General features: G+C 39.3%; 1 protein-coding gene across 1 annotated transcript in view; it reads left to right on the plus strand.

The window, feature by feature from the left end:
• Window positions 1-21,484, plus strand: part of pou6f2 (POU class 6 homeobox 2) — a gene marked incomplete at its 3' end in the record, with an annotated part of 71,173 nt that extends 49,689 nt beyond the window's left edge. The window contains exons 6-10 of the mRNA XM_079259430.1: window positions 4,077-4,217; window positions 9,467-9,676; window positions 11,453-11,609; window positions 15,763-15,931; window positions 20,977-21,484. Of these exons, the coding sequence (XP_079115556.1) occupies window positions 4,077-4,217; window positions 9,467-9,676; window positions 11,453-11,609; window positions 15,763-15,931; window positions 20,977-21,484 (1,185 nt within the window). The remainder of the gene's footprint in view (window positions 1-4,076; window positions 4,218-9,466; window positions 9,677-11,452; window positions 11,610-15,762; window positions 15,932-20,976) is intronic.
• Window positions 21,485-24,043: the final 2,559 nt, after the last annotated feature.

The raw sequence follows: 24,043 nt of genomic DNA on the forward strand, positions 1-24,043 counted from the left end.
GTGTTTTGGAGGGCCTAATGGCATTTTGATGTTCATAAGCACAGTGGCTGTGAGGAAGGGGAGGCAAAAAGGTGGGGAAGAAGCCGTTTTAGGGGAGGAAGAGAATTAGCAGAGGACTGTCAGCAGAGGACTAGCAGAGTCCTGACAGACAGAGAACGTGTTTTCTCATGTCACAGCTGATTACATTCACTCCAGAGTGGGAAAAGAGCAGGGAGGAGACAAGGATGGTGAGCCGCGATGGTCAAGGGAAACTTTCATGTTGTTCTAGATAAAAGACATACCTTTCATGCAGAAACATAAGAGTTATTGACTGCTAATTTACCCCGTTGGGTCTACGTTTACACACTTTTAGGAAATAAAGCTTTGACACATCTTACTATTTGTCATCTGTTAAAGTTTGCATTTTCCTGTAATTTCATCTGTATTTTAGTCACTTTTTTTTCTTCCTTTCATTCTCAATTAGAAACATTCCCTAAATGTTTCAAATGGTTTTATAGTCCATTTCAGTCTTCTTTGTTAGAGCAGATACACTTTTGGCTCTGCTCTTGACTCATAGATGAGCAAAAAATAAGTTTTTATACCCCGCTGAAGCCTGAGCTTTGACAAACCTGCCCCCTTGCCAGCGTCTGCACCACCTGTCCATTTATCTTTGCTCTTTCTGTCCCGCACCAAACCCAGAGAGAAAGCAATTAAGTTCAAAATGGCCACATGAAAAGAGAAAAAGCAAGAATAAATTCCAGTTAGTTTGTGTCAGACAATTTTAGTTTTGCAGGGGTCTCTCCATGGTTTGCGGGGACACTATTTTTCCCTCTATTCCTGAGATTACACGGGTTGCTGCACCAGGTGACCCTCATGGTCAAACAGGCAACGCAGAGCCCAGCACCACTTACATTCCCTCCCATTCAGTTTTTAACAATTTGCAGGTCTTTTTTTTTCCCTTCCAAAGATATTTATTTAGAGTTTGTTGATCCCCATATGCCCATTTATATTTTGCTATATTAAACCGGGATAGTGGAGTGAGTGATAGCTGTTCCAGGCATCAAAGGTGATAAAATCATGTCACATAATATAATGGAAGCTGTTGCAGTTTGCTGCTACGAAACACTGGGGTCTAAAAAGTCTTTTACATTTCTTGCTTGAATTTTACCGTAAAGTTGCGCTGATGTGTTTCCAACAAACACACTGACTTTGGTTTATTTTCGCATTTGTGTTATCCTAACAATGAAATGGCTGACCAGGATAATCTGAAGACAGAAACCCTTGCGATGCCTTTTTTTCATGGTGAATAAAAAGAAAGAATCACAACGGTTAACATGCAGGCTCCACAAACTGGAAGATCGCTGTTTATCTCCACCAACACATGCAATCAGTACAAATACCAGGCCAGGTCTGTCATTTTGTGCCTCCCGCCGAGGTGTTGAGAGGAGTCACCGTGGCGGAAAATCACCTGTTTAGGTGTTGAGCACAGCCTCGCCTCTCCTTATTCCTGGCTCTCCCTCTAACCACTATCCATATTACCCAGTGCCAGACATGCAGCAATAAAGCCCGCTCGCTTTTCACCTAGATTTACCAGAATAACATAGCATCTGGAAGGGCTATCATCGACTGAAAGGCAATGATAATATTTCAAATAAATCTGAAGGCTTCGCCAACAACGTATCACTCACACAATGACACCAAGCACAGCAGATTTTCAGGGAGACTCTGGGTGTTCTCACCTGAGCATTTCACATTATCTGTTTTTTTTTTTTTTTATCTGTGGCCTCTGTTTAACTCTGCCTAACTGACCATGTTGGCTTTTCTTCCACTATCACAACACCTGCGGTTGTGTTTTCACTAACGTGGCTTAAAAAGCCCTCAGGTCAGTCGTTTGTATTCACAGCCAGTCTCGTCTAAACTACCACTGAAGCTTTCATTTCTTTTCAATTCCAGCCCGATAATAATATAAACCTCTTACCTCATCATGTTAGCTGCTTTGTTTGAGATGAGTGTTTTACCAGAGTTGTCATTAGGGATGATTTGCATTTTAATGTGGCTTTATAAAAACCAAAAAAATAAGGGAGGGAGGGCATGGGATATGATTGTTCTTGGTTATTTTACACACATAACAACCAAGAACACACGGTAGCTGCTCCATACATACAGTGGAGGAGCTGCTTTAGCTTGCATTTAATTGCTTTTTATTTATTTAAACAATTTTTCAAATATTCTTTAGATTTCACAACAGTTATATTAAACTCATATTAAGCTTTGAATGTACTCATGGTCAACAACGATTTCTGCCTTGTCAGTTAGAGTAATAAAATATCAATTTGCCATAAATAAATAAATAAAGCCATATTGGCTTTACAATTTACTTATTAATTTGCTGTTGTATTAAAAATCAAACTTTTTTAGTTTTTAAACATAGGATATTTGTACAACCTTGGCTCCTCATTAAGACATAAATAGATACAGTGATAATGCACAAATATTACAGTGAGACTACAATAAATCAAGTTTGATGTAAATGTTATGGAATTATTATACAATACAAAACCTACACATTTTAGATTACATTTGGTGTCATGTCATAAATACATTGTTCCACTGTTGTTCAAGTTTTTTTTTAATAAATATTCGTGATAATGATTTTCCATGTTACAGCATTTTACACCCAGAGAAGCTTGCAGACCAGTATTATTACTAGACTGTCTGAATTTAGTATTACTCTGGCCTGAATGATGTTCAGATACTTTTTTTTTCCCTTGTGTCAAAATTAGACTTTTATTTTGTTTTTACTATCTGTTTTTTTTTCTTCTTCTTCATCTTTTTTTTTTTTTTTTTACGGCATTTGGGATGTTCATTGCTTCCGAGGGACGACCGCTGAGCACATAAAAGACAATCTTGTGATTATCGAGGAAAAACTGGATGACTTTCAGACAAGAGGAAGCAATATCAATCACGGCCAATTTGAGGCCACCAACATGAAATATGATTTCATAAGACAAATGCAGTGTCATTCTTAATGTGCTTAACCTTTACTGTCAATGAAAAAGTATTGATCGCTGGGTGGCATTTTTTCATCATTTGATTTCAGAAAGTGTAATAATATATGGTGGTGGGATAAGATAAAAGATAAATGGCAACTGAATGATCTGAGATGGGAAAAGCTAAATTCTCAGCAGAGAACTGAGAGTGTAGAAAAGTTGATATTTCACAGAAGAATTTCTGCAGCAGCAGTCTTTTTTTAGTCTTTTATATAAACTTTTAATTTCAGCCGTCTTGTTTGAGTTAAGTAACCAACCGGCGGGAGCAGGCAGCCAGCTTCGAAGCAGTGTTTCTATTATTTCTCTATTCTGTTGAGTAATTGGGAGGTCTCCTATCTCTTCTTGTCTTTGATCTACTTACTCAACCTAATAAGACTTTGCTCTGCTGCACTACAACCAAATCAGCAGTGCATTTTCAGTCCCCTAATAAGTGGTTAGCTTGATTTATATGGGTAATCTCAGCAATGTGGCGGTGCTATCCAACCTGCCTTCGATGCAAGGAGCCTTATTTCATAACCACAAGCCAAACCGGATGAGTCCATTACAACGGGGGTAAAGATGGTCATTTGAACCTTCCTCTCCCTCTACAGAAGAGTTATACGGCGCAGGAGGATTTCTTAGTCGAATTATTGAAGCAACTGACGATACAGTGATGCATAGCCGTCCTGCCTGGCCTTATTGTGAGAGCAGGGAGTGGGTGGGCTGCTACTGCGGGTGGACAGACTAGCCTCAGCCCGTGGGGAGCCCCAGGGGCCGGGAAAAGCACTTAGAGTGGTAAAATGGCCACTTATTCACAGTCTCCCTCCAGTTTTCACTGCTCCTCCCTACCCTCGAGCCTCCCACTGGGTCCAGGAACATAAACCTCTGGGAACTGTATGATGGACTGCATAGCCCTCACTGCAGTTAGCCTCTTCTGGTCCTGGCAACAAAACAAAAGTGCGGAGCCTGTGAACTGACTTCTTCAGGAATCTGTATTGTATTCAGAACATCTGCTCTGGTGACATTAGCAGACGTAGTTCTAACAAATGATGTCTTTGCTCTTTCTAGCTGAATCCTCTGGCCAACCAGGCAGCAGTAGCAGCAGCAGCAGCAGCCATGGGATCCATCGCTGGCTCTCAGGTGTTTGGTAACACCCTGTCAAACCTGCAAGGGGCCACCGGGCAGCTTGTCACCAATGCACAAGGACAGGTTAGTACGGTACACGCAGGTTACCAACATTCAGACTGATTACTTTTATATGCAGCTAATAAAATACTACAAACAGAAAACAGTTACCAGCCCATTGCAAGCTGATTTATCAAGTGTGGACATACAGTTCCAAATCAACCATTTGTATTGTATTTCTGATCTTTTCTATAGATCTATAGCTATGGATCTCCATGTTGCCCTTAATCAGTTTGTCCAGTCACCACTCCACCATATATTAGGCATTTTGGGAATAAGCAAACCCTTGCTTCTCTTATCCTCATGCGCCTGTCGGAGTAAAGCGCTGACCTTGTCATATTTAAGGGTGGCTGCAGAATTGTTCCATCAGTAGCCAGAGGCTTGAACGATGATACTTGTCATTGTGGAGCTCTATCTAATGAATCATCTTATCTCAGGTGCACAGAGCACATATTAAAGGAAGATTGTATGGACATTGTGCCCTTTTGTGCTTCTTTGTGTTATTTACATTAACCCCTGTTTTATCTTTTAAGACATGTACTGCTCTTGCAGTGTTGACCTCACAAAAACATAATGCAGCTGGAAGCAGGTCTCAGTGTTAAAATACAAACAGGCTGCTTGAATTTAAAAGTGACCTTCCATAGTGATATTTACTGGTTCAACCATGCTTGACTATGTAAAGAAAAGTGCTGTCCGGATGCAAGGACTTGATCCTAAACGTTGCTAATGAGACAGTATGGACTTCCCTGGCTCAAAAGGTGCCCGGAGCACTGGGAACAGATCACTGTGGATATGGACTTGATGGGATGCTCTGTGCTTTTGTAGTGTCTTGGTGGCTGACACTCCCTGACATAATCAGGTCACAGAGACGGTCAAAGCCCTGGGCTACAGCCTTTGCTCCCAACCTCATTATTCCACAGCATTATTCAGGCAGAGGGTTCTGAAATACGCACTGCCCTATCAGAAGGTCCTACCCCTCCCTTACCACAAACACAGAAGACATTATACTGGCTAATACATACCTCTCATAAAGCAGACACAACTCACTACTGACTGGATGGCTGCTTTTATCCATTCAGGCCAGTGTTTGTTTGCAATTTAAAGATAGTTTTCGACATCCTTGCATTCCACATCTAAGAAGTCTCACACTGTTGAATTAAAGACACAGCATAATCTCTTTTGGTTTCATCGTTTCCTTTACAGTTCTGTCAAAAGAGCTTTTCATAAGGAAGGGATAAATAACCTTGAAAGGTGTCAAGTCTGATGGGCATTTGGAGTTTTGTATTTTTCAAACCTTAATTATATTGACTCCAGATTTTTTTATTCTCCAGGGAAAATCATTGAGGCTCTTTTATGCTCGGCACCTCTACATCAGTGATTAAAGTTGTGAAGAAAAGCCGCAATTATGAAGTCGTCCTTCTAAGATATATATGTACATAATCGTTCCGCTTTACAAAGCAGTGACATTTTTTCCTTCTCTTTAGTGTGGCTTATCACTTTTTTTTCTCAACCTTTGCAATTTAAAAGGTGTAGGCAAATGAAACTTGATTTGATGTTCACCCAATTGACTCCACTTTGTGCGTGAAAATGATTTCTCCCATGCACTCGCAGGACTTTCACCCTTTAGTCAGGTGTTAAGCCCGCTGGCCAGATAAGGAAATTGACAGGTAAAGATCACATTCGCTGTACACCTGCAAAGCAAGCTGGCTCATAAAGCAGGTGAAGCTGAACTACAACAAACGCATGCCATCTGTATATTGATGGAGGCCTCCGGCCCTTAGATCAAGTGTAACCGCTGTGTAAACTGCTATTGACCTTGTAATTGTGGGGTAGGGCTGCAAATATTGATTCTTTTCTTTATCAATGAATCTGCCAATTCTATACAAGTTCCAGGATTAGTTATTTTGTCCCGATGACAATTCAAACTCTAAAGCATTATACGTGTGTAATGATATCAAATGCATTAAAGAGGCAGGCTGTCACTTAAAATGCTGCAGAGGTTCATGTTTAATTACTCTGTTGCATAAATAACTATGCCAGTTAATTCATTATCAAACAAAATTTCCTTTTTACTATTGTAAAAAAAAAAAGTATTTTTGTTTAAAGAAAATTAAGACTTATGTTTTACGCTTCCACGAAAAATAAAAGTAGATATGAGAGAAGAGCCACCTTCTGTTCATTGAGTCAGTGAGGTTGCTGTTTGAGGCTTTAATTTCCTCTGAATTTGAGCTTCTTTGGATTTGTGTATTGACACAAGTCCAGACTTCCCAAACACTTTCCCTCTCGGGTGTCAATTCACCGCATGAACAGTGGAGGAGTGAAAATGGGCAGAGATATTGCCTGGTGACCATAGCTAAAGACACAGATTGCCCTGGCTGGAGAGATGAGATGACATTTCTGTGGAAACAAGAGCAGCATAATCTTAATGAGTTCTGCTGGGTAGAGACAGGTGCGTTACTCACATGCCATGCTACAACTGGGGTGGGAAGCAAACACAAAAAGCAAAATAAGAGAGAAAAACACAAGTAGGGATACGTATTTAAATGTGAATGAGAGGTGTAATAAAGGCTGTTTATGTATGAAATATCCGTGTGATGAAATTGCATCTTAAAAAACACAATCAGGTGTGAGGAAATTACCAAATTCCTGCTTGTTGCTCACTAAGTGAATTTCTAGCAGTTATTTTACAGCAAGATTGGAAGGAAATCCATAAAACCCAAAGCAAAAAGTTCCTTAAATATTCAGAGTGATGGAAATCAAAGCAATCGAAGCTGGTTTGAATAAATTGAAATATTAGCAGACCTCATCTAAATTTTTACATATACAAGACATTATAAAAGTTTTAAGAGTAAAGACATTTCAAACAGTGCTGAAGAAGTAAATACTTTAGGCTATATATGTTTTCATACTGGGCTGCACAGTGGCCTCATAGCAAGAAGGTTGCTGGTTCGATCCCCGGCTGGGGGAGGCTTGAACAGTGGCCTTTCTGTGTGGAGTTTGCATATTATCATGTTTACACCGGCTTCTTCCCAATTAGGTTAACTGGTTAATCTGAATTGCCCCTAGGAGTATAAGAGTGAATGGTTGTGTCTGCGATTCATTGGTGACTTGTCCACTGCTTACCCTGCCAAAGGCTAGACCGGTGGTGTAGGATCCAGCTCCCCTGCGACCCTTCATTGGACTTAGCGGTTTGGATAATGAATGAATGACTTTATACTCATATGACGTGATAGGGCTTTGAACTTAACCTTGGACCTCTCAAAATGACATGTTTTAAAATATTTCTCTGTATTTAAACAGAGGCAATAAATGATTTTATCCAGTTATGTTAAGCCCTCAATTTTCTATACAGCTGCCAACAGCTGTAGACACTTAAACAGAGTACAATTACATTTTTTTTATACTTTGGTTTTTCTACTGTTATTTTCCAATTTTGATTTCACTTAGAAAACTGTGACAAAGTGACACGTTAATGTTGAATAATGAACTTTGTCTTCGTAAAGTTTAAACCATTGTTTTCTTTTTAACACTCAGTAGTAAGGTCTTCATTATGTCTGCATAAAAACTCATTCGCTTCTACAAAAAGCCTTTCCTCTCCGCCATGAGACTCTGACAGCTCACTCCTTCCAGATACCCTTAGTAGCCTAAGTGGAGCTCTGTGACATTACTATGAAACATCTGCAGGGATATTCAGATAGAGAAACATTGCACACTGGGATGAGAGCTAAGCTGTCAGTTGCCCACTCCTTTATTATGCTTATAGAACAACCACTTAGTTCAATGATGATGAATAATTGAGCGGAACAAGTTCCCTGCCACAGTGGCATGCAAAGCGGGATCAGTGGGACTCAGGAGACACAGGCGTCAGGCAGGGCAATAAAATATGCTAAGTGGCAGGAGAGCATTACAGGGAATTTGTAAAGCCGGCGCGGAGAGAGAGATAAATTATCTGTCCCCTAATGCGAAGCAACGTAAGCAAATGAGCCGTGGCAGGGATGAATTACAGATTGTCGGCCCACCTTTCTCTCACAGATCCCTCCCTATTATGTCAAAGAGATGGGGTGGGGAGAAGAGGAGGGGGGAGTTGGACCATCCACTGAAACACATTAGCAGTGGTGGCAATCAAGACGAGAGAGTCCGAAAAGGTTTGTTTGTAGTTCTGCGTTGCTTTGGGCGGTGGTGCAGAGGCTTGGACTGGAATACCAACATAAAGACAATAAGTCCAAGACACTGCAATTTTAGCAGAAGTAGCTCTTCGCCCAGTTGCCAAATAACAGAATTTCAAATGACGCCGTCTCATCCATGTTGAGCTGCTCTCTGGTGTAATGAGGCTTGGTGGAGGAGCGCTGCCAGCAGGGGGGCCGGGGCGCCGGCTGCTCAGGAGCTGCTCAGAACCAGTCCCCAGATGACATTAACCTTCATCATAGTGAAGAGGCGCTAAGTCCCCCCTAAAGCGCCACTCTTGGCCACACTCTGGCAGCTCTGAGAGCTAAAACGTTGCAGTGACACTCTGCCACCCCCTTTGATCTGCCCTTCCTGATTACAGCCACAGAGGAGGGGAGTGCAAGGGATGGAGGGGGGAGGAAGAGGGGTGGAGTACCCCTGGGACCCGGAGAGTTGAATTAGAGACACAGGGTCCTGTCTTACTCCCTGATGCTCCTCTTTTCTTCCTCTTATTGTTTCTTTTCTTGCTCATTCTTTGCACTTCTTCCTTTCTGTGTGTGCGAGTGGGTGAAAAGGGGGTCTGTGCCTCTCAGCAGCCTCACTCCTTCTCACCAGAGACAGACAAAGACACTTAAGCACAAACACACACACACACACACACACACACACACAAACACACACTTTCATTCCGGTCTTGGCCTGGTGATGGATAATACAGTCAGTGGTGTGCACCATCACACACACAGGTATTCAGCACTGACCTTTGCAGTGCGCTCCCAGCAGTCTGCTTTGGCTTCACTTGCTTCAGCCTGTAAAACCACATCAGTGACAGTCGATCAGTGGACACTCCTGCATGCTTTCTTCCATGAATCACACACACACACACACACACACACACACACACACATCAATTTAGAATCAAAGTGCTCTAATTAGCCTCATAACATGTAAAAAGACCTCCTTAATTTTGAAAATAAATAAAGAAATAAAGCAATAAAAAGCTGCCAATCTCATTTTAACTGATACCTCCAGTAGCATTTACCCTCTCTGCGCTTTCTCCCTTTTAAATCCACCCAGCTGATTTCATCTCCGCTCTGCCCCCTTTGTAGATAATTGGAACAATCCCACTGATGCCCAACTCTGCAGGGTCCTCCAGCCAATCAGGGGGTGGCAACCCAGCACTGCAGGTACAGCCAATTACACCTCAGCTTCTGACCAACGCTCAAGGCCAGATCATCGCCACAGTGATCGGCAATCAGATCCTGCCTGTCATCAACACCCAGGGAATCACGCTGTCACCAATCAAGCCTGGTCAGCAGGTAACATATACACACATGTACAAACACACACAAATACAAAAGAAGAACACCCTCAGAGCAACTTATTACATTCTAAAGTTCACACCCCAAACGTGATCAAAGGCTACTTTTAAAATTGTGGAATGAGCAACACCTAGTGGAATTACACCTCATGAAGTTGGTCCTTTTCGGTTTCTAAACACTTTGTATTTTTTTCCTGCTTCAACCCTCATAACACTCATTTGCATCATGCCACCTGGAAGAAATAGTAGCTTTTACCACATTTGATCAGTGTGTACATGTTCCTGTGTGTGTGCATGTTTACCAGGTATTTGTTAGCCAGCCTTTCAGACGCAGTCTCAGCAAGACTGCCAAACCAATGCTGAGCCCAAATTCAGAATTATAAGCAAAAACAAAAAAAAAGAAAAGAAAGCAACACTTTTCATCTCCTAGCTTAAAACTCAAACCTTCCTGCCTCGGTTTTCCACCGCTTTCCATTTCACTCCTTCCTCTCCTCTCCTGTCAAACTCTCCAATCTTCTGATTTGTCCTTTCTGGCTTCAACAAGAAGTATTTCCTTTTCACATAAAACACTTAATACTGTTCTGTTTTGCACCCCTGATTTGAGTTCAAACTGTAAGTTGAGTAAACATCTTCTCCCAATCTGGTGATCTATATGGTGCACAGACGTGGCAGCAGATGCATACACACTGGCGCATGCACAATGAAAATGTTATTGACTTGATAATGATGATGCAAGCGCAGAATTACAGGGTAAAGGTTCACAATGGAGGCCCCTGCAGTGCAGAATGGATGAACTCCATCTGCAGATGGACACCTAATTGTGGCACCCAAAACAGCAGATCATACTCTCGAATGAATTAATGCATTTGTAATAATGTTTATGCTTTTGTCTACACTTCAAAGCCGGCATGTACACATTGTTGCACAGGCATAATTTACGGTTGTCAGAGCCTGCAGTCTAGAATATTTCCAGTGAAGCTAGATAATTCTCCGAGCCTGTCAACAGTCCTGACAGTGTGTGCATCGCTGTTGACACCCCCCTCACCATCCAAACAAACACATGCCACAGAAAAAATAATTAATAGCAAAAGAAGGAGAGGAAAAGCCAACCCAGTTTACTGTGGAGACAGCTTTTCGTTTTAAAAGTAAAGACACACGATCTTGATCTTGTAAAAGCAATCCAAATGTGCATAAAACATGAAAATACATAGTGTTTTGCCATCAGAGCACGTAGCTGGTGGATCATGAATTATGTTTGATACGGGGACTGCTGTGTCCACAGGTTTTTATTTCACGTTCAGGCTGACATTATTAGAGTCCTCACAAGTCTGATGACATGAAGGAAAAGTCTAATTGTCATGAGCCGTTTTCTTTTTTGAACAGTTGATTTCTGCTGAAAAGCAATTATAAAGCTCACAGACAGCAGAGTACCTGAGCTGAACCAGGATGCACTTTCTTTTAAACTCGCTGCAGTCGTAAGCTACCACTGTAGTCAAATAGCAGTAAATTCTGCTCTGTCAGTCAGCAAACTACAGGCTATAATAACAGCATTGTCAGGTACAAGGTAGATCTAATTATATCCAGCTTCTAACTGACCAGATGAGGTGTTGATTCACTGCTGAGATCTTAATTTTGTTGTCCAGCTACTATAATGACATGATTATTATTGTAAATCACGATTGTTATGATGTTATGTAGCAGGAATAATTGATATTTTTCTGTGCTTCTTGCTGTCAATACATCATGTCAGCTCTGTGTGTGTTTGTGTGTCCAGCTGCCTCAGGCTCAGCAGGGTCAGACAGGCGCTGCATCGTCTCAACCAAACCTGCTCCACATGCCCCACAGACAGAGTCCTCTCCACCAGGCCTCCTCCTCCTCCTCCACCTCTTCCTCCTCCTCCTCGGCTCTCAGCGTGGGGCAGCTGGTCAGCAGTAAGTGTTTGACACGTCTCACAAAGCTGCAACATGCCTTCAGTTTCATGAAAAACGCTGAAAAACCCTGTAATGTCAGCTTACTTACAATACAAAGAGCTATTTTTCTTCACATCACACCAGAGGGACGTAACTATGGAAATGGATTCGGTTAGTTTCAGAGTAATATGCATCCACTACAATGAGGTGGAGCTGAAAAATTTTTGTGCTACTTTAAAACACTTAAACCAGCAAATCCCTCCAGTTTTGATCACTTAGAACAAAATTTAACTTGAAGATATAAAACACGTTTGGTGTTCAGTAAGCAGCTGGATAGTGTGTGTGAGAACGACCAAAAATAGAACATGTCAGCTACAACGATGTAGTTTGTTGTGTTAGTTACTGGATAACAATGCAGCTCTGTGTCACAGAAAAACTTGATCTCAGGCTTTGGCTGCACAAGCAATACTTTGTCGCAAGATAGGCTTTTTTTTTTTTTTTTTTCTTTGCTTTGAGTCTTTCCAGGTGTTTGTTGACAGGAAGAAATCTTATTACTAACATACCTTGAAATCCTTGAAAGCAACTGGAAAAGCTGCTAGCGCCGTGAAATATTTGTTATCGATGCAAATCAAATGAATACATTTGCTGAAATGGTTTTTGAAAGGTCTGTTATCATCGCAGAGCAGTCATCTGCTTAATGACTCTTACTTTTTGCTTTTAAATATCAGCTATTATGAATGATTTTTACTGTATTTATTCTTAAATCAGCTGGCACAGTCTACCTTTCATTTAAACATATTTCAATTAAATAATTGGGATTTTAGAAATATGTAATTACTATTTGTTTAAAAGCATGTCATTGCTGGATTTTATTCATGTAATTCTGGTCCCCTTCACAGCAACGCATATCTGACCTTTAAGAAGCAAAACTAAATCCAAATGGTTATAGTCGCCTAATTTTTCTTAGTAGTGCTGGTAAACTGCACTTTAATATCACCGGCTGGAGATTTAACTTGGTGGACAGTCTGTGTGGACAGTTGTTGACTGATTGTTTTATTTTTTCCCTGACTGTCATTTCTTTGGTTTATTAGACAATCCAAAGTGGCATATGTTATATATAATGAACATAAGTTTTATTTTCTCAGTGCATTGGCCTCAGGCAGGGCCTTATAAATCACTGGGCCACAGCCTGTCAGCATGCAGCTACTGCATTTAAAACCTCTGTTTTATTCAGATAAATTTTATTTGTCAGACTTGATTCTCCTAAACTCCATGTAAACGCATTTCAGAGGCAGCCATAGTTCCCTTGAATTTAATAAAAAAAACAAGTCGCCATTGATCAACTTGTTGTAGACATTGCGTTTAGTTTACGTTTACTTCTAGCTTGGAAAATATCTCATAAACCATTTTTGAGTGTGCACAAAATCATAGTAGCGCAGGTCTCCGTTAAATAGAATTAATGTTTTATGCTGAGTACGAGCCATATCTCTTCCTCTCAATATTATTTACGGCATACATACGCAAAGAAAAATCCCCTGACTGTCAGCCTGACAGAAAATGAAATGCTATCACATCCACTGGCCACAAACAAAATGCCAGAAGCAGATTGAAAAGCTGAGAATGTGTGTTAATAATCAGATGAGGAAAAGTCAGTCATTTCAAGTGGCAAAACGGTAATATTCTGTATTGATGCTTTTTGTTTTTTATTCTTATTAAACTAGATGAAGTCAAGAGGATGTCTTCTTTTTTCAGCTATATCTGAATTAAAGGAGGTGTTAAAGTGCATTGATCAGTGACATTGTAGTTATACCCCAATTAAAACACGGACTTAACATACAGTTTGCTTCCTGTCTGTGAAAAGAGAGAGACAAGTTGACAAATACTAATCAGTTTGGTAATATCTGCATTGTGACTAAGATAGAGATGCTTGGGCTTTATACAAAGGCTTTTTTTTTTGTCTTTTCTTACAAAAACCTGCTACCTGCTCAAACTCACGATAAAACAAGGTCTGAAGGTTTCCACTGGTCATCAGTGTCGTCCTTTTTTCAACTAGACCAGTTTAATAAATCAACTCTCCCACCTCCTGATTGTTTTTTTTTTTTTTTATTTCTTGATTTCTCAAAAAGACTTATTATCTTATTTAGTGTAATTATTGGTATAATTATATTTGTCTGGGCAGTGAATGCACCAGGCAACATGTGTAAAGAAACTTGCCAGCCAGCAACTCTTCAGACAGACAGTTTTTCTGTAGATAAAGAACCAAAGCATGTGATTTTAAAAACAATAAAGTGACATAGAGCTCTTACCTTCCTGACAATATGCCTAATCAAAAGAAAATAAACAATAAACTGTGATGACAAAGCAGAGATTTTTTTTCTTTGCTTTCAGGAATGAAATGTTAAAGAGATTACACTGGACCAACATTTTTTGACAGCTTAAACTTACTTGTTGCTTTCCCTTCTTTTTTTTTTTTTAGTACCCTTTATGTAGGTTTTCATTTCCATAAGTGCCAACACAGCACTTCTCCAATCTCCAGTTGTATTTTTAGATGAGTAAAAGACAGAAAATGGAAAAGGACCTGTTCACAAAGAAAGCTATAATGTTATTCTTTTCTATTACATTTATTCCCCGATTTTTTTCTGGATTTCAAGTGACTTTTCCAGAGATAGATGCCCTGCTTCAGTTTATGAATAAAAAATAAATAGATAAAGTTACATATTTTCATTGTCTTTTATGGTTCAATGTTAAATTACAGTGAGAAATATGAGCTGGTCGAACTCTTTACAAGTTTGGAAAATTGCAATCAGTACGTTTGCTTACGTTCAATCTAATTACATTTATCTCTGGAGAAACATCCTTCCAGCAGGTTGACTGGCTTCCCACAACTAGTTGCAATAATTTAAAAATAAAATGTGGTGTTAAAATGTTTCAACACGGCATTTGATGTAAGATTACGTTTTAATTTTTTATTCATTGAAGTAACTTCAATGTCCAACATGTTATTGTCCAGTTTAGTCCACAAGCATGAATATAAGCATCTTTCCTATTTTTAAGTCATCTGTTGTTTTTTTATTTTAAAAATTGGCTTCAAATTCTTTTGATCGATTCCTCTGTTTGTTTAATGAATCTTTACTCCAACATTTACATCATGAGATGGGTCTATATTTTAGGTTGTGTTTGAGTTTTGACCCAAAGTCTGAAGAAAATCATGGATCCAGAGTCAGATCAGATGAGAACTGGTTCCATTAGTCTTTCAATTCAGGCTAAGTAAATAGCCTCCACTGGGAGTGATGAAGAAATGCTCATCACTGTGAAGATGATGAAGCCTGAAGCTGTGAGTGCTCAGCCTACAGTCCCTCATCCTCCCAGCATTCACACGTCTGAAGCACGCCGCATACACTACACGTCACTTATGAGGCACAACGAGATGGCAGCCTCATAGATTTTTGCTTAAATACGCTTGGAGGATTCCTTTAATAATTCATTGATAATGACCAGTATGAATAATTCAGAGGCACAAACTTTGCTTTAGTAAGCAGGATGCCGGGGCACCTGACATTGATGTACAATGTGAAATCACTTTTTATTAGCAGGGAAATTCTTTAAAATGCTCCGCTGAAGTTTTTCAGACATGCACAAATGTGGGGATTTACAAACAGAATTTCTTTCTTTGTGTGAGTGGGTTTCTTTTTGTGTGCGGGGCTTGCTGCTTCTTTGAAGGCTTGAACTGCCTTTACAAAGGGTCACATGGATGTAATAATGTCTTTATATCATCTTTAATGCTTATCTGCGAAAGGAAGCTTCAGAATGTATGTGTATTCATTTAGAAAGCTCCACAGATTCACTCTCTGCCTTCTGAATCAAAAAACTGGCTTCTTAGCTATATGCTTTTATATACTTTAAGATAAAAGATAAACACCTTCAAGTCAAAGACATGACAGCCTGTATTCACACCTCAGAGGAACTTATTCTACTAATATCTTTCAGAAATGTGGCGTTTACAGTAAAGAGAAATAACCAGTTTTGACCCAGAGCAGGACAATTTTTTTTTTTCAAGTTGTTTAGATATTATGATCGCAAATGGTCGTGTGTGTGTGCCTCATTCACTCTGATAAAAAGGGTGACGGTAGACCAGAGGGCTAATAAAATGAGATGTGTGTGTGTTGTATTGTAGACCCACAGACTGCACCCAGTGAGGTGGACGGGGTCAACCTGGAGGAGATTCGTGAATTCGCCAAAGCATTCAAAATCCGCCGGCTGTCTCTGGGTCTGACACAGACTCAGGTGGGCCAGGCGCTCAGCGCAGCCGAAGGCCCAGCATACAGCCAGTCTGCCATCTGCAGGTAAGGACAAAACAAAGGCAAAAATGTAGCTGCTAATCATGAGCATGTATCTAATTAATACGTCCTCATTCTGTCAAGTGAAAGTAGACGTGGCAATGCAGCACCAATGAGCTGTCAGGAGCTTCAATTTATTTCCATTCATCTTTTAAAAGACGTTATTAAGATATTAAAATGCATAATTGACTGACATGGCCGTACCTACCTATCCTCCTCTCCCTTCACTCTCACCCGCTGACATGACAGCCTACATTACTTATGTAAAATACATACACAAGTAGTACCAGAAGCACTTTAAGCATTTAATAATTACTAAGGCGCATCGCTGTTCCCTTCGCCTGAACATGAGAGAGCTTGACGGCGATGATCTGTTAATAAGATTGCCGTGTTTTACTGCTTCCACGAGGACAGTTTAGTTATAAATGGTGCATTATATATTCATGAGACAATCAGACAATCAATGTTTCATTCGTCCTGTTTTTCCACTTGACTAACATTTTGCATGAAGAAACCAAATGAGCCACATTTGCCTTTCAAGTCTGAATAATTGGGCCACACAGTTGAAAAATATTACTTTTTCAAGACAACTAAATGGAAAAGTCATTAACAATGTAAGAAAATATTTCAAGCATTAAGATTTGTAAAAAATAAAAAAAATAAAAACTAAGACAAATGGTAGGGGTTCTTCTGATAGTTAAATACTGTTTTGCATCAGTAATTCTGCGGGGTTGCTGGATTCATTTTAAAGTTTTCTTGGACATAAATGTACTTTGTTGGTGGCGTCTACTGTTTAGGTGACACAGCAATGTCACGCACCTTTAAAATTTTCATCACATCAACATCAAACAGCCGATAAAATGTGAAATAGTACAGGAGCCAGGGTTCTTATGAGGCCTGGACTAATGTTTTAAGTCGAAAAATCACACATGAAATATTTACCGACAGACATAATTGAAATATTTATAACATACATTAAAAGGCATTAGCTTCAAAAATAAATACTCGCTGGGCTATTACTCAGGCTGTTAAGACAGGGTTTTTTTGGGGGGGGGGTTTGTATCACATTGGACATGACATCCTGATGTTTTAAGTAGTGGGCAGACTTCACATGCTTTAGTTTAGTTAACATCAACATAGACATGAAGTTTGAGGAGAAGACCGTCACTGTAGCTCTGGGGCGCCGGCTCTGAACTCAGACAGTGAACAGACACTGACAGATGCTTCCATCTTGTCTGCTTTCATTGCTCACCGCGTTTCCAGGCACTTTATTAGTTTATCTAAACAGGCACATGCGTTACACAGAGGTATCTTAAACCGGCGAAGTGCCTGGGTATCTTCTTTCAGGTCTAATTAAGTCTGTTTTTAGTGAAATAAATTAAAAACATCATCAGAAATCTGTTTGTAAGTAAAGATCAAGCATATTATATTTTGCTTTTATGACGTGACTGAAAAAGGAAATGATTGAAAACGCCTTAAATGGTTCATTAAACTAATGAGGATTTAACATATGTCATGAACTCTCTTCTCCATATTTAAAGACAACCGTAAACACAGCGAGGGATAAACAGCCACCTTGTAATCACATAGATTCAGCTCTATTTCATCAGAAGCCTCAAGCTGGACTATAAACCAGTTTTATCATGTACCTGGTACTTTGAGTCATGCCAGGAGACCATTTTCAAAATCCAAAAATGTTTCCTACCACAACTTTTTTTTAAACAGAAAAGCAACTATATTAACATAAAGTAGGATTGCGAAACGCATCCAAGTGTGTTCGGAATAAGAATTTTGTGCTAGATGTGAGAAGTGAAGTGATTATTGGAAAACTATATTTAGAAATTGTTACTAGATTAAATAAAACAGTAATTTTGTTTTCTTCTTTTTAAAAACCTAAATCAGCACCTTATCAATCACTCAGAAAATATAATGCAGTTACAAGCATGTAATGCAAGGCAACTGCTAGTAATGCTAATGTGCGACAGAATGGATTTATTTATTAACTACACTTTCAGAACATTAATGGTGAATGAAGGTCATGAGCTTTAACTAATTTTTACTGACTTTAATAAATAAGATTAATAAACTGTCAGAACAAAGGTAAAGAACAGTATTTGTAAATGTAGCTGAACCATATTCTGTAGGTGTTTATAAAATAAATCAATGTTCAACCATCAGCCAAAAGAAGACCAGATATGTTGGAGCAGTTATGTTAGAGGCGACCCTACTTTAACACACTATAATTAAAGGAGTCTCATTAGCAGGCTTGCTGAGAACATTGGAGGAGGTTTGTTTATGTGAATCAGGTGTGTTGAAGGAGGAACTCTAAAACATGCAGGGCGGTGGTATTTGAGGACCAGGACTGAGAAACACTGCTCAGGATCTGAAAAAAAAAAAAGGTTTGCTATTCTACCAAAATATCTCAACAAGAATTGCCAAATAATATCAGAAAAATGTTCCTCAATGTAAAATTGCTAAGACTTTGAAGATCCCACCCTCTACAAAGCATAATGTCATCAAAGGATTCAGAGAATCTGAAGGAATCTCTGTGTGCTGTGGACAAGGCTTAGGATGAAAACTGGAGGCTTGTGAATGGGCTCAGCGACTCTACCAGAAATCCCTGTCAGGGAAAACACTTAACTGTGCAATCCACAAATGCAGATGAAAGCTCTGTGGTGCAAAGTCATACAGTATGTGAAACCAGTCCAGAAGCACAGCTGTTATTTCTGAGCCAAAGCTCAAGTAAACAGTCTGAGTCAAAGTGGAAATCCTCTCGTTAGTCAGATTAATCACGATTAAAAGCCATGGATGCTGTGTCATCTGGACTAAATAGGAAAGGAACCCTACAGCCTTGGATTTTTTTAGCCATTAAAAATCACACTGCATCCAGCAGAACAGCAGGATTTCACAGAGTGAGAGTTTCACTGGAAGCTGAACTGGCCTGCTGGCTGTCCAGACTTTGCCGTATCGTATGCACTGATGAGCAGCTAGATTCCTGCACCAGACCAGAATGAGACAATATAAAATATATGTTGTTTATTTTCTATTGGGAATAAAATACAGGTTGATGCATTCTGGTTTTATTTACCTTTTACCCTTTACCTTTTCGGCAGTGAGAGAATAGACTATAGAGCCGCTGTTATTACGACAAGCCAAATTTCCAGGTAACTCTGCGTTGCTTGCAGATCACGTCATCCAGCTGCATTTAAACAACATGTCTCTCCGATAGCTGTTTGGGGTTCTTGGCTTAAAACCCTCAGGCAGTCTGTAACTCAGGCCAAACGTACAGCAGCATATCTAAGCAGAACTCCTGAGGTACTTTAAGAAGAGCCAGAGAGGCTTCCCTCTCGTGCTGATGCACTAGAGGAAGAAGTGCATTCCCCAGCTGAGCAGCTCTCAACTCATTTTAGTATCTGTGGTTCCTGTTGATCCATGAAATGTCCTGTCTCTGGTGACTCCTCATATTTACTAATGTATTCCCCTCAGTATGGAACCCTCCTCTTTCTGTTTAGGAGAAAGATGGGGTTATAAATAATACTGCCTGTCGACAAGGAGGAATGCACCAACGAGGTGTAGAAACAGGAAGTTCATGCATGCATGGACATCTCGCCCCCAGCTCGCTTTGATATTAAAAAACAACCTTTTTGTCCATGTTTCTTCCACAGAGGGCAGAGTTTTATTGTGGCTTTTGGCTTTTTTATAAGTTATTCAACCAAAACATTGATTATATATTTATTTCATAGTGCTTAGCTTTACAGAGCAGCTTTTTATAAAAAAAAAAAAATAAAATAAGATGGTTCTGTTGTTGTTAATCCTGATTTAGTCTTGGAAATGGATCAAGATCATGTTCTCGGTGAAGATGCCTGAAGATACTCCCTGGTGTCTTCCTCAGTATTGACCGTATAACCACAGTGGTCCTGTCACAAACCATGCCTCTTGCTAAGTTACTGTTAGTGGTTCAACTCAACATCATTATGGTATCAATACCACGAGTAGCATTAATAAACCCAAACAAAACTTCTTTATTTGATGGTGAGGTTCTTCTATCAGTGTTAAAATATTGCTATTTTATATGTGTGAAACTAACAATTAAAAATCACAAGGTGTCCAAAACAAGCCTGCAGTGCTATGTAGTTTGTTACCATAAAATCATCTAAACAAAATGATAGACTTTCAAACACTTTTTCTCCCTTTTTTTCCCCACAAATACTATCAGTACAAAGTAAAAGCATAGTCCATAATGCTAAGAAACATTACAGGAGTTAGAGGAGTCTTTTCAAAACCTTCATCCCATTTTATACTTCATTTCATCTCGCACACAAAAAGCACCTGACAGTCATTGGGCTGCCTTGCAGCAGTTTCTGTGTGTAAAATTGTCCATGTGAAGTGGACATTATGTGTCAAAATGCAGGTATTTCCAGTAATAGAGTTTGTAAATGAATTCTTGTTAAATATAAAATCAGAGGTTGTTAAAAGTTGAAAGAAAGTGTGAAAAAATGTACATTTTGATGAATAATTCAGGCTGTTTTTGTAAATAAATGATGGTGCCATATTTAACTGCATGCATTAGTGGGTATTTTAGTTCTTAACACCTGACAGAAAGAAATGGGATATATGGAGTAATTCCTGTTTGTTTTCTTGCTGCTTTATGAGACCTTTCAAGTACGGTCTTTAAACCATTTAGTTACTCTTTTTTTTTTTTTTTTTTGGTATGTTTTTGGTTCAGCTGCCCCTGATTTGTAGCCATTGGCAATATCTCCTTGTTCCACTATTGCCAAATTGGGACAGAGAACCACAGCCTCATTCAAAAGAAATAAATAATAATAATGATGCTAACAATATCTGAGCATACTACTTGCAGCGAAACCTCCAGCTGCTGCAGCTGAGGTGTTTCCAGGTGCAGGACACAGTGGTGTTCGTCTCCGATGAGCATCTGGATGTTAGTCTCAGTCCCTGTGGCATTCTGGTTGAGGAGATTAAAAACACAGGCAGCTTATCCCTTGTTCTGGCAGGGCACCTAAGTAAGATTCTTTTTTCTCAATTCTCCCCAGACACACCATCCTGAGAAGCCACTTTTTCCTACCACAGGAAGCCCAAGAGAACACTATAGGTAGCAGTCTGACAGGCAAACTGAACCCTGGCCTTTTATATCCTGCCAGGTTTGAGAAGTTGGACATCACCCCTAAAAGCGCCCAGAAGATTAAGCCCGTTCTGGAGCGCTGGATGGCCGAGGCTGAAGCCCGCCACCGATCCGGCATGCAGAACCTGACTGAGTTTATCGGCAGCGAACCTTCGAAAAAACGCAAGCGAAGGACCTCTTTCACCCCACAGGCGCTCGAGATCCTCAACAGCCACTTTGAGAAGAACACACACCCCTCCGGACAGGAAATGACGGAAATAGCGGAGAAACTGAACTATGACAGGGAGGTGGTGCGTGTCTGGTTCTGCAACAAGAGGCAAGCACTGAAAAACACAATAAAGCGCTTGAAACAGCCCGACCTCGGCGTGGCGGCACCAATGGACCCTCTCACCGATTCTCTAGAGGAGCTCCCAAAATGAACGAGCTCTCCGACAAAACAGTGGAGTGGAAAAGTGAAAAGCTGGCCTTAAGGACCAGATTGTCGCCATTAAAAACAACAAAGATGGACAAAAGCCCTCTTGAAATGAGAACTGAAAATGTTCCCAAGTCACCCGGATGGACAGTCATGAGTTTGCAAACAAAAACTTTGTGTTGTCAGTGTGATTATCACAGTTGTGTAAATGACCTTGGCGAAACCAAAAAAAAAAGAACAACAACAAAAAAAAGAGATTAATATCTGAGAATTATGTAAAAAAAACAAAAAAAAAAAACATACGGCGTGCTGTTTCAGAGTTTTAGATTCTGGCCTTAAGGACCAGATTGTCGCCCAAATTTTGGTTCCCATGGGGAGGGATTTAGCGATCATACCAAATCAAAACACTATTTACCAAAGTCTGTTGCATCTGAGTACTAAGAATAATTTTGTAATGTAAATGTGATCTAAATTTTTACATTTGTACTGGCAAAATCTAAGCTATATGTGTGAGGTTGAGTGTACATTTTATCTTTGTCCCAATTACTTTTTTTCTTCATTGTTTGTATGTAAATATTTAAGAAAAAAAAATGCTGTCTACAGATTGAATCACACTGATAAAGTTCTTTTTTGAACAAAAAAGTTAACCTTTGCTGTTTAACTACCACATTATAATGTTATTTGCCTCTGATTTGTGTTTCATTTGCAAATATTTTCAGTCACAGTGTAACTTTGTACAACTTTTACAGGTATTTATTAATTATTTCATGAGATTGTTACAGAGGATGGACAAACAGGACGGAAAACCAAGGACTGTCACTTAATAATGATGCTCACGAGAGGTTTCGGTGTCGAAGTGTACTACAGCTTTGTTTCGAGCTACTGTGTCATTCTGTTGCCAAAGCCTGATAGCCAAAGAACACACAAACTTCAGCTCAAGGACTGGGGAAGATTTAACTTTTTTATTTCTTTGTTCACATGGCTTTCTCCCCCTTTTTCTAAAGTGTTTTACTCTGTGTTGAAAAAAGAAAAAAAATCATGTCAAACAGCTACAACAGTGTCTTTTGTAATTTCTTATCACGGCAAAATGTAAAAAGTGTTTTCTTTTCGCCAGATTTGCCTCTGCATGTTTCAACTCCAACCACACTGAGAAGTGTTCGTTAGTGGATTTTCACTTGACATCCCAAAATGAACACAGTAACCGGAATTTTTACGATATGACCAAAAATAAACACATGACATAAACCATGATAAATATTTTAATTATGTCCTGAACTGTCTTAGTGATTATGGTGAAGGATTTTTGTTGCCACTGACCAAACTACTGAGCTCATTTTACTTTAGCTGCTCTTTGTAACCAGACAATTCCAAAGCAGATGTGCATTTCTGCAAATCTAAGTTATTAAAATTAGTATATTCTGTGTTTATATTTCAGCCAAATGAAACTCACAGATGTTAGTCAGATTTTTATTTAGCTCTGTATTATTTTTATCTTCTTACATTTTATTTATATATTTATCTTCAATCTTTTGTGTGGTTTTTTTTTTTTTTTTTTTTTTTTTTGGTTATTTTTTAGGATAATTTTCATTACTGGAGATATTTCACTTAATTTACTCTTTAACGTTCGAGCACTGCAATTTTAGTTTTATACAGTATTTTCTTGTCAGAAATGTCACTCTTCACGACAAACTCTCAGACCGTCACCACAAATATTGGGCTCTTACAAAACCCCTCACAGGAAAGAGAAAGAAGTGAATGCTGAGAATAAGTGTCACATGTCAGAATGAGTGAACTCAGTTTGAAGTGAGGTGAAATTTGATGCAATTTATTTAGAATCAAGTGTCTGCTTGATACATGTCCTTCCATGTCAGTTTGGTTATCTGTTTTTTTTTTTTTTTAGTCCCCTGCACACTGCTGTATTTTCCAATGCCTGGAAACCATGAACGCACACTGTAAATTTTTAGAAAACACTTTTTAAACAAAGCCTTACATTTCTGTGTTTTAAACAAGGCCAAAAAAAAAAAGACAGTCAAAAGTCATTGTGATTTTACTTCCATTTTCATCCACGTTCTCAAACTTATTTTCACCCAACGTAGTGATTTTTTGAGTTTTCATTTCGCTTCCGAGGGGAAATAAATTTAAAAAAAAAAAAAAATCACCATATTTCAGCCAGAACTTTAAAAAAGAAAATACTACATGTCTGCAGAGAAACATATATTTTAAAAAAAAAAGAACACATAGCAGTGGATAGATCTAAGGCTTAACAAAACAAAGCTGTAACCAAAACAAAACACTGAAAAAGACACAGAAGAGTTATGCCTTCGCTCAACTTTTCAATGCTGGACCAAAGCTCTATAGTTATGCACATTGTACAGAGAAATAGATTCATGATGTTGACAATCTTTAAAGTCAGAGGAAAAAAAACAAAAGTAGAAATTTACAGGAGATCATTCAAGGTTTACCTCTTCTTGTGAGAATTATACAAATGGCATAGATGCAGCTGCAGGCCGGAGGAGAAGTGGCTTACTCTGCACTGTGTCCATATTCACTTTCAACATGGACGGAC

Source organism: Telmatherina bonti, assembly GCF_933228915.1.
Source record: "Telmatherina bonti genome assembly, chromosome: 20".
In the NCBI taxonomy this organism is placed as follows: domain Eukaryota; kingdom Metazoa; phylum Chordata; class Actinopteri; order Atheriniformes; family Telmatherinidae; genus Telmatherina; species Telmatherina bonti.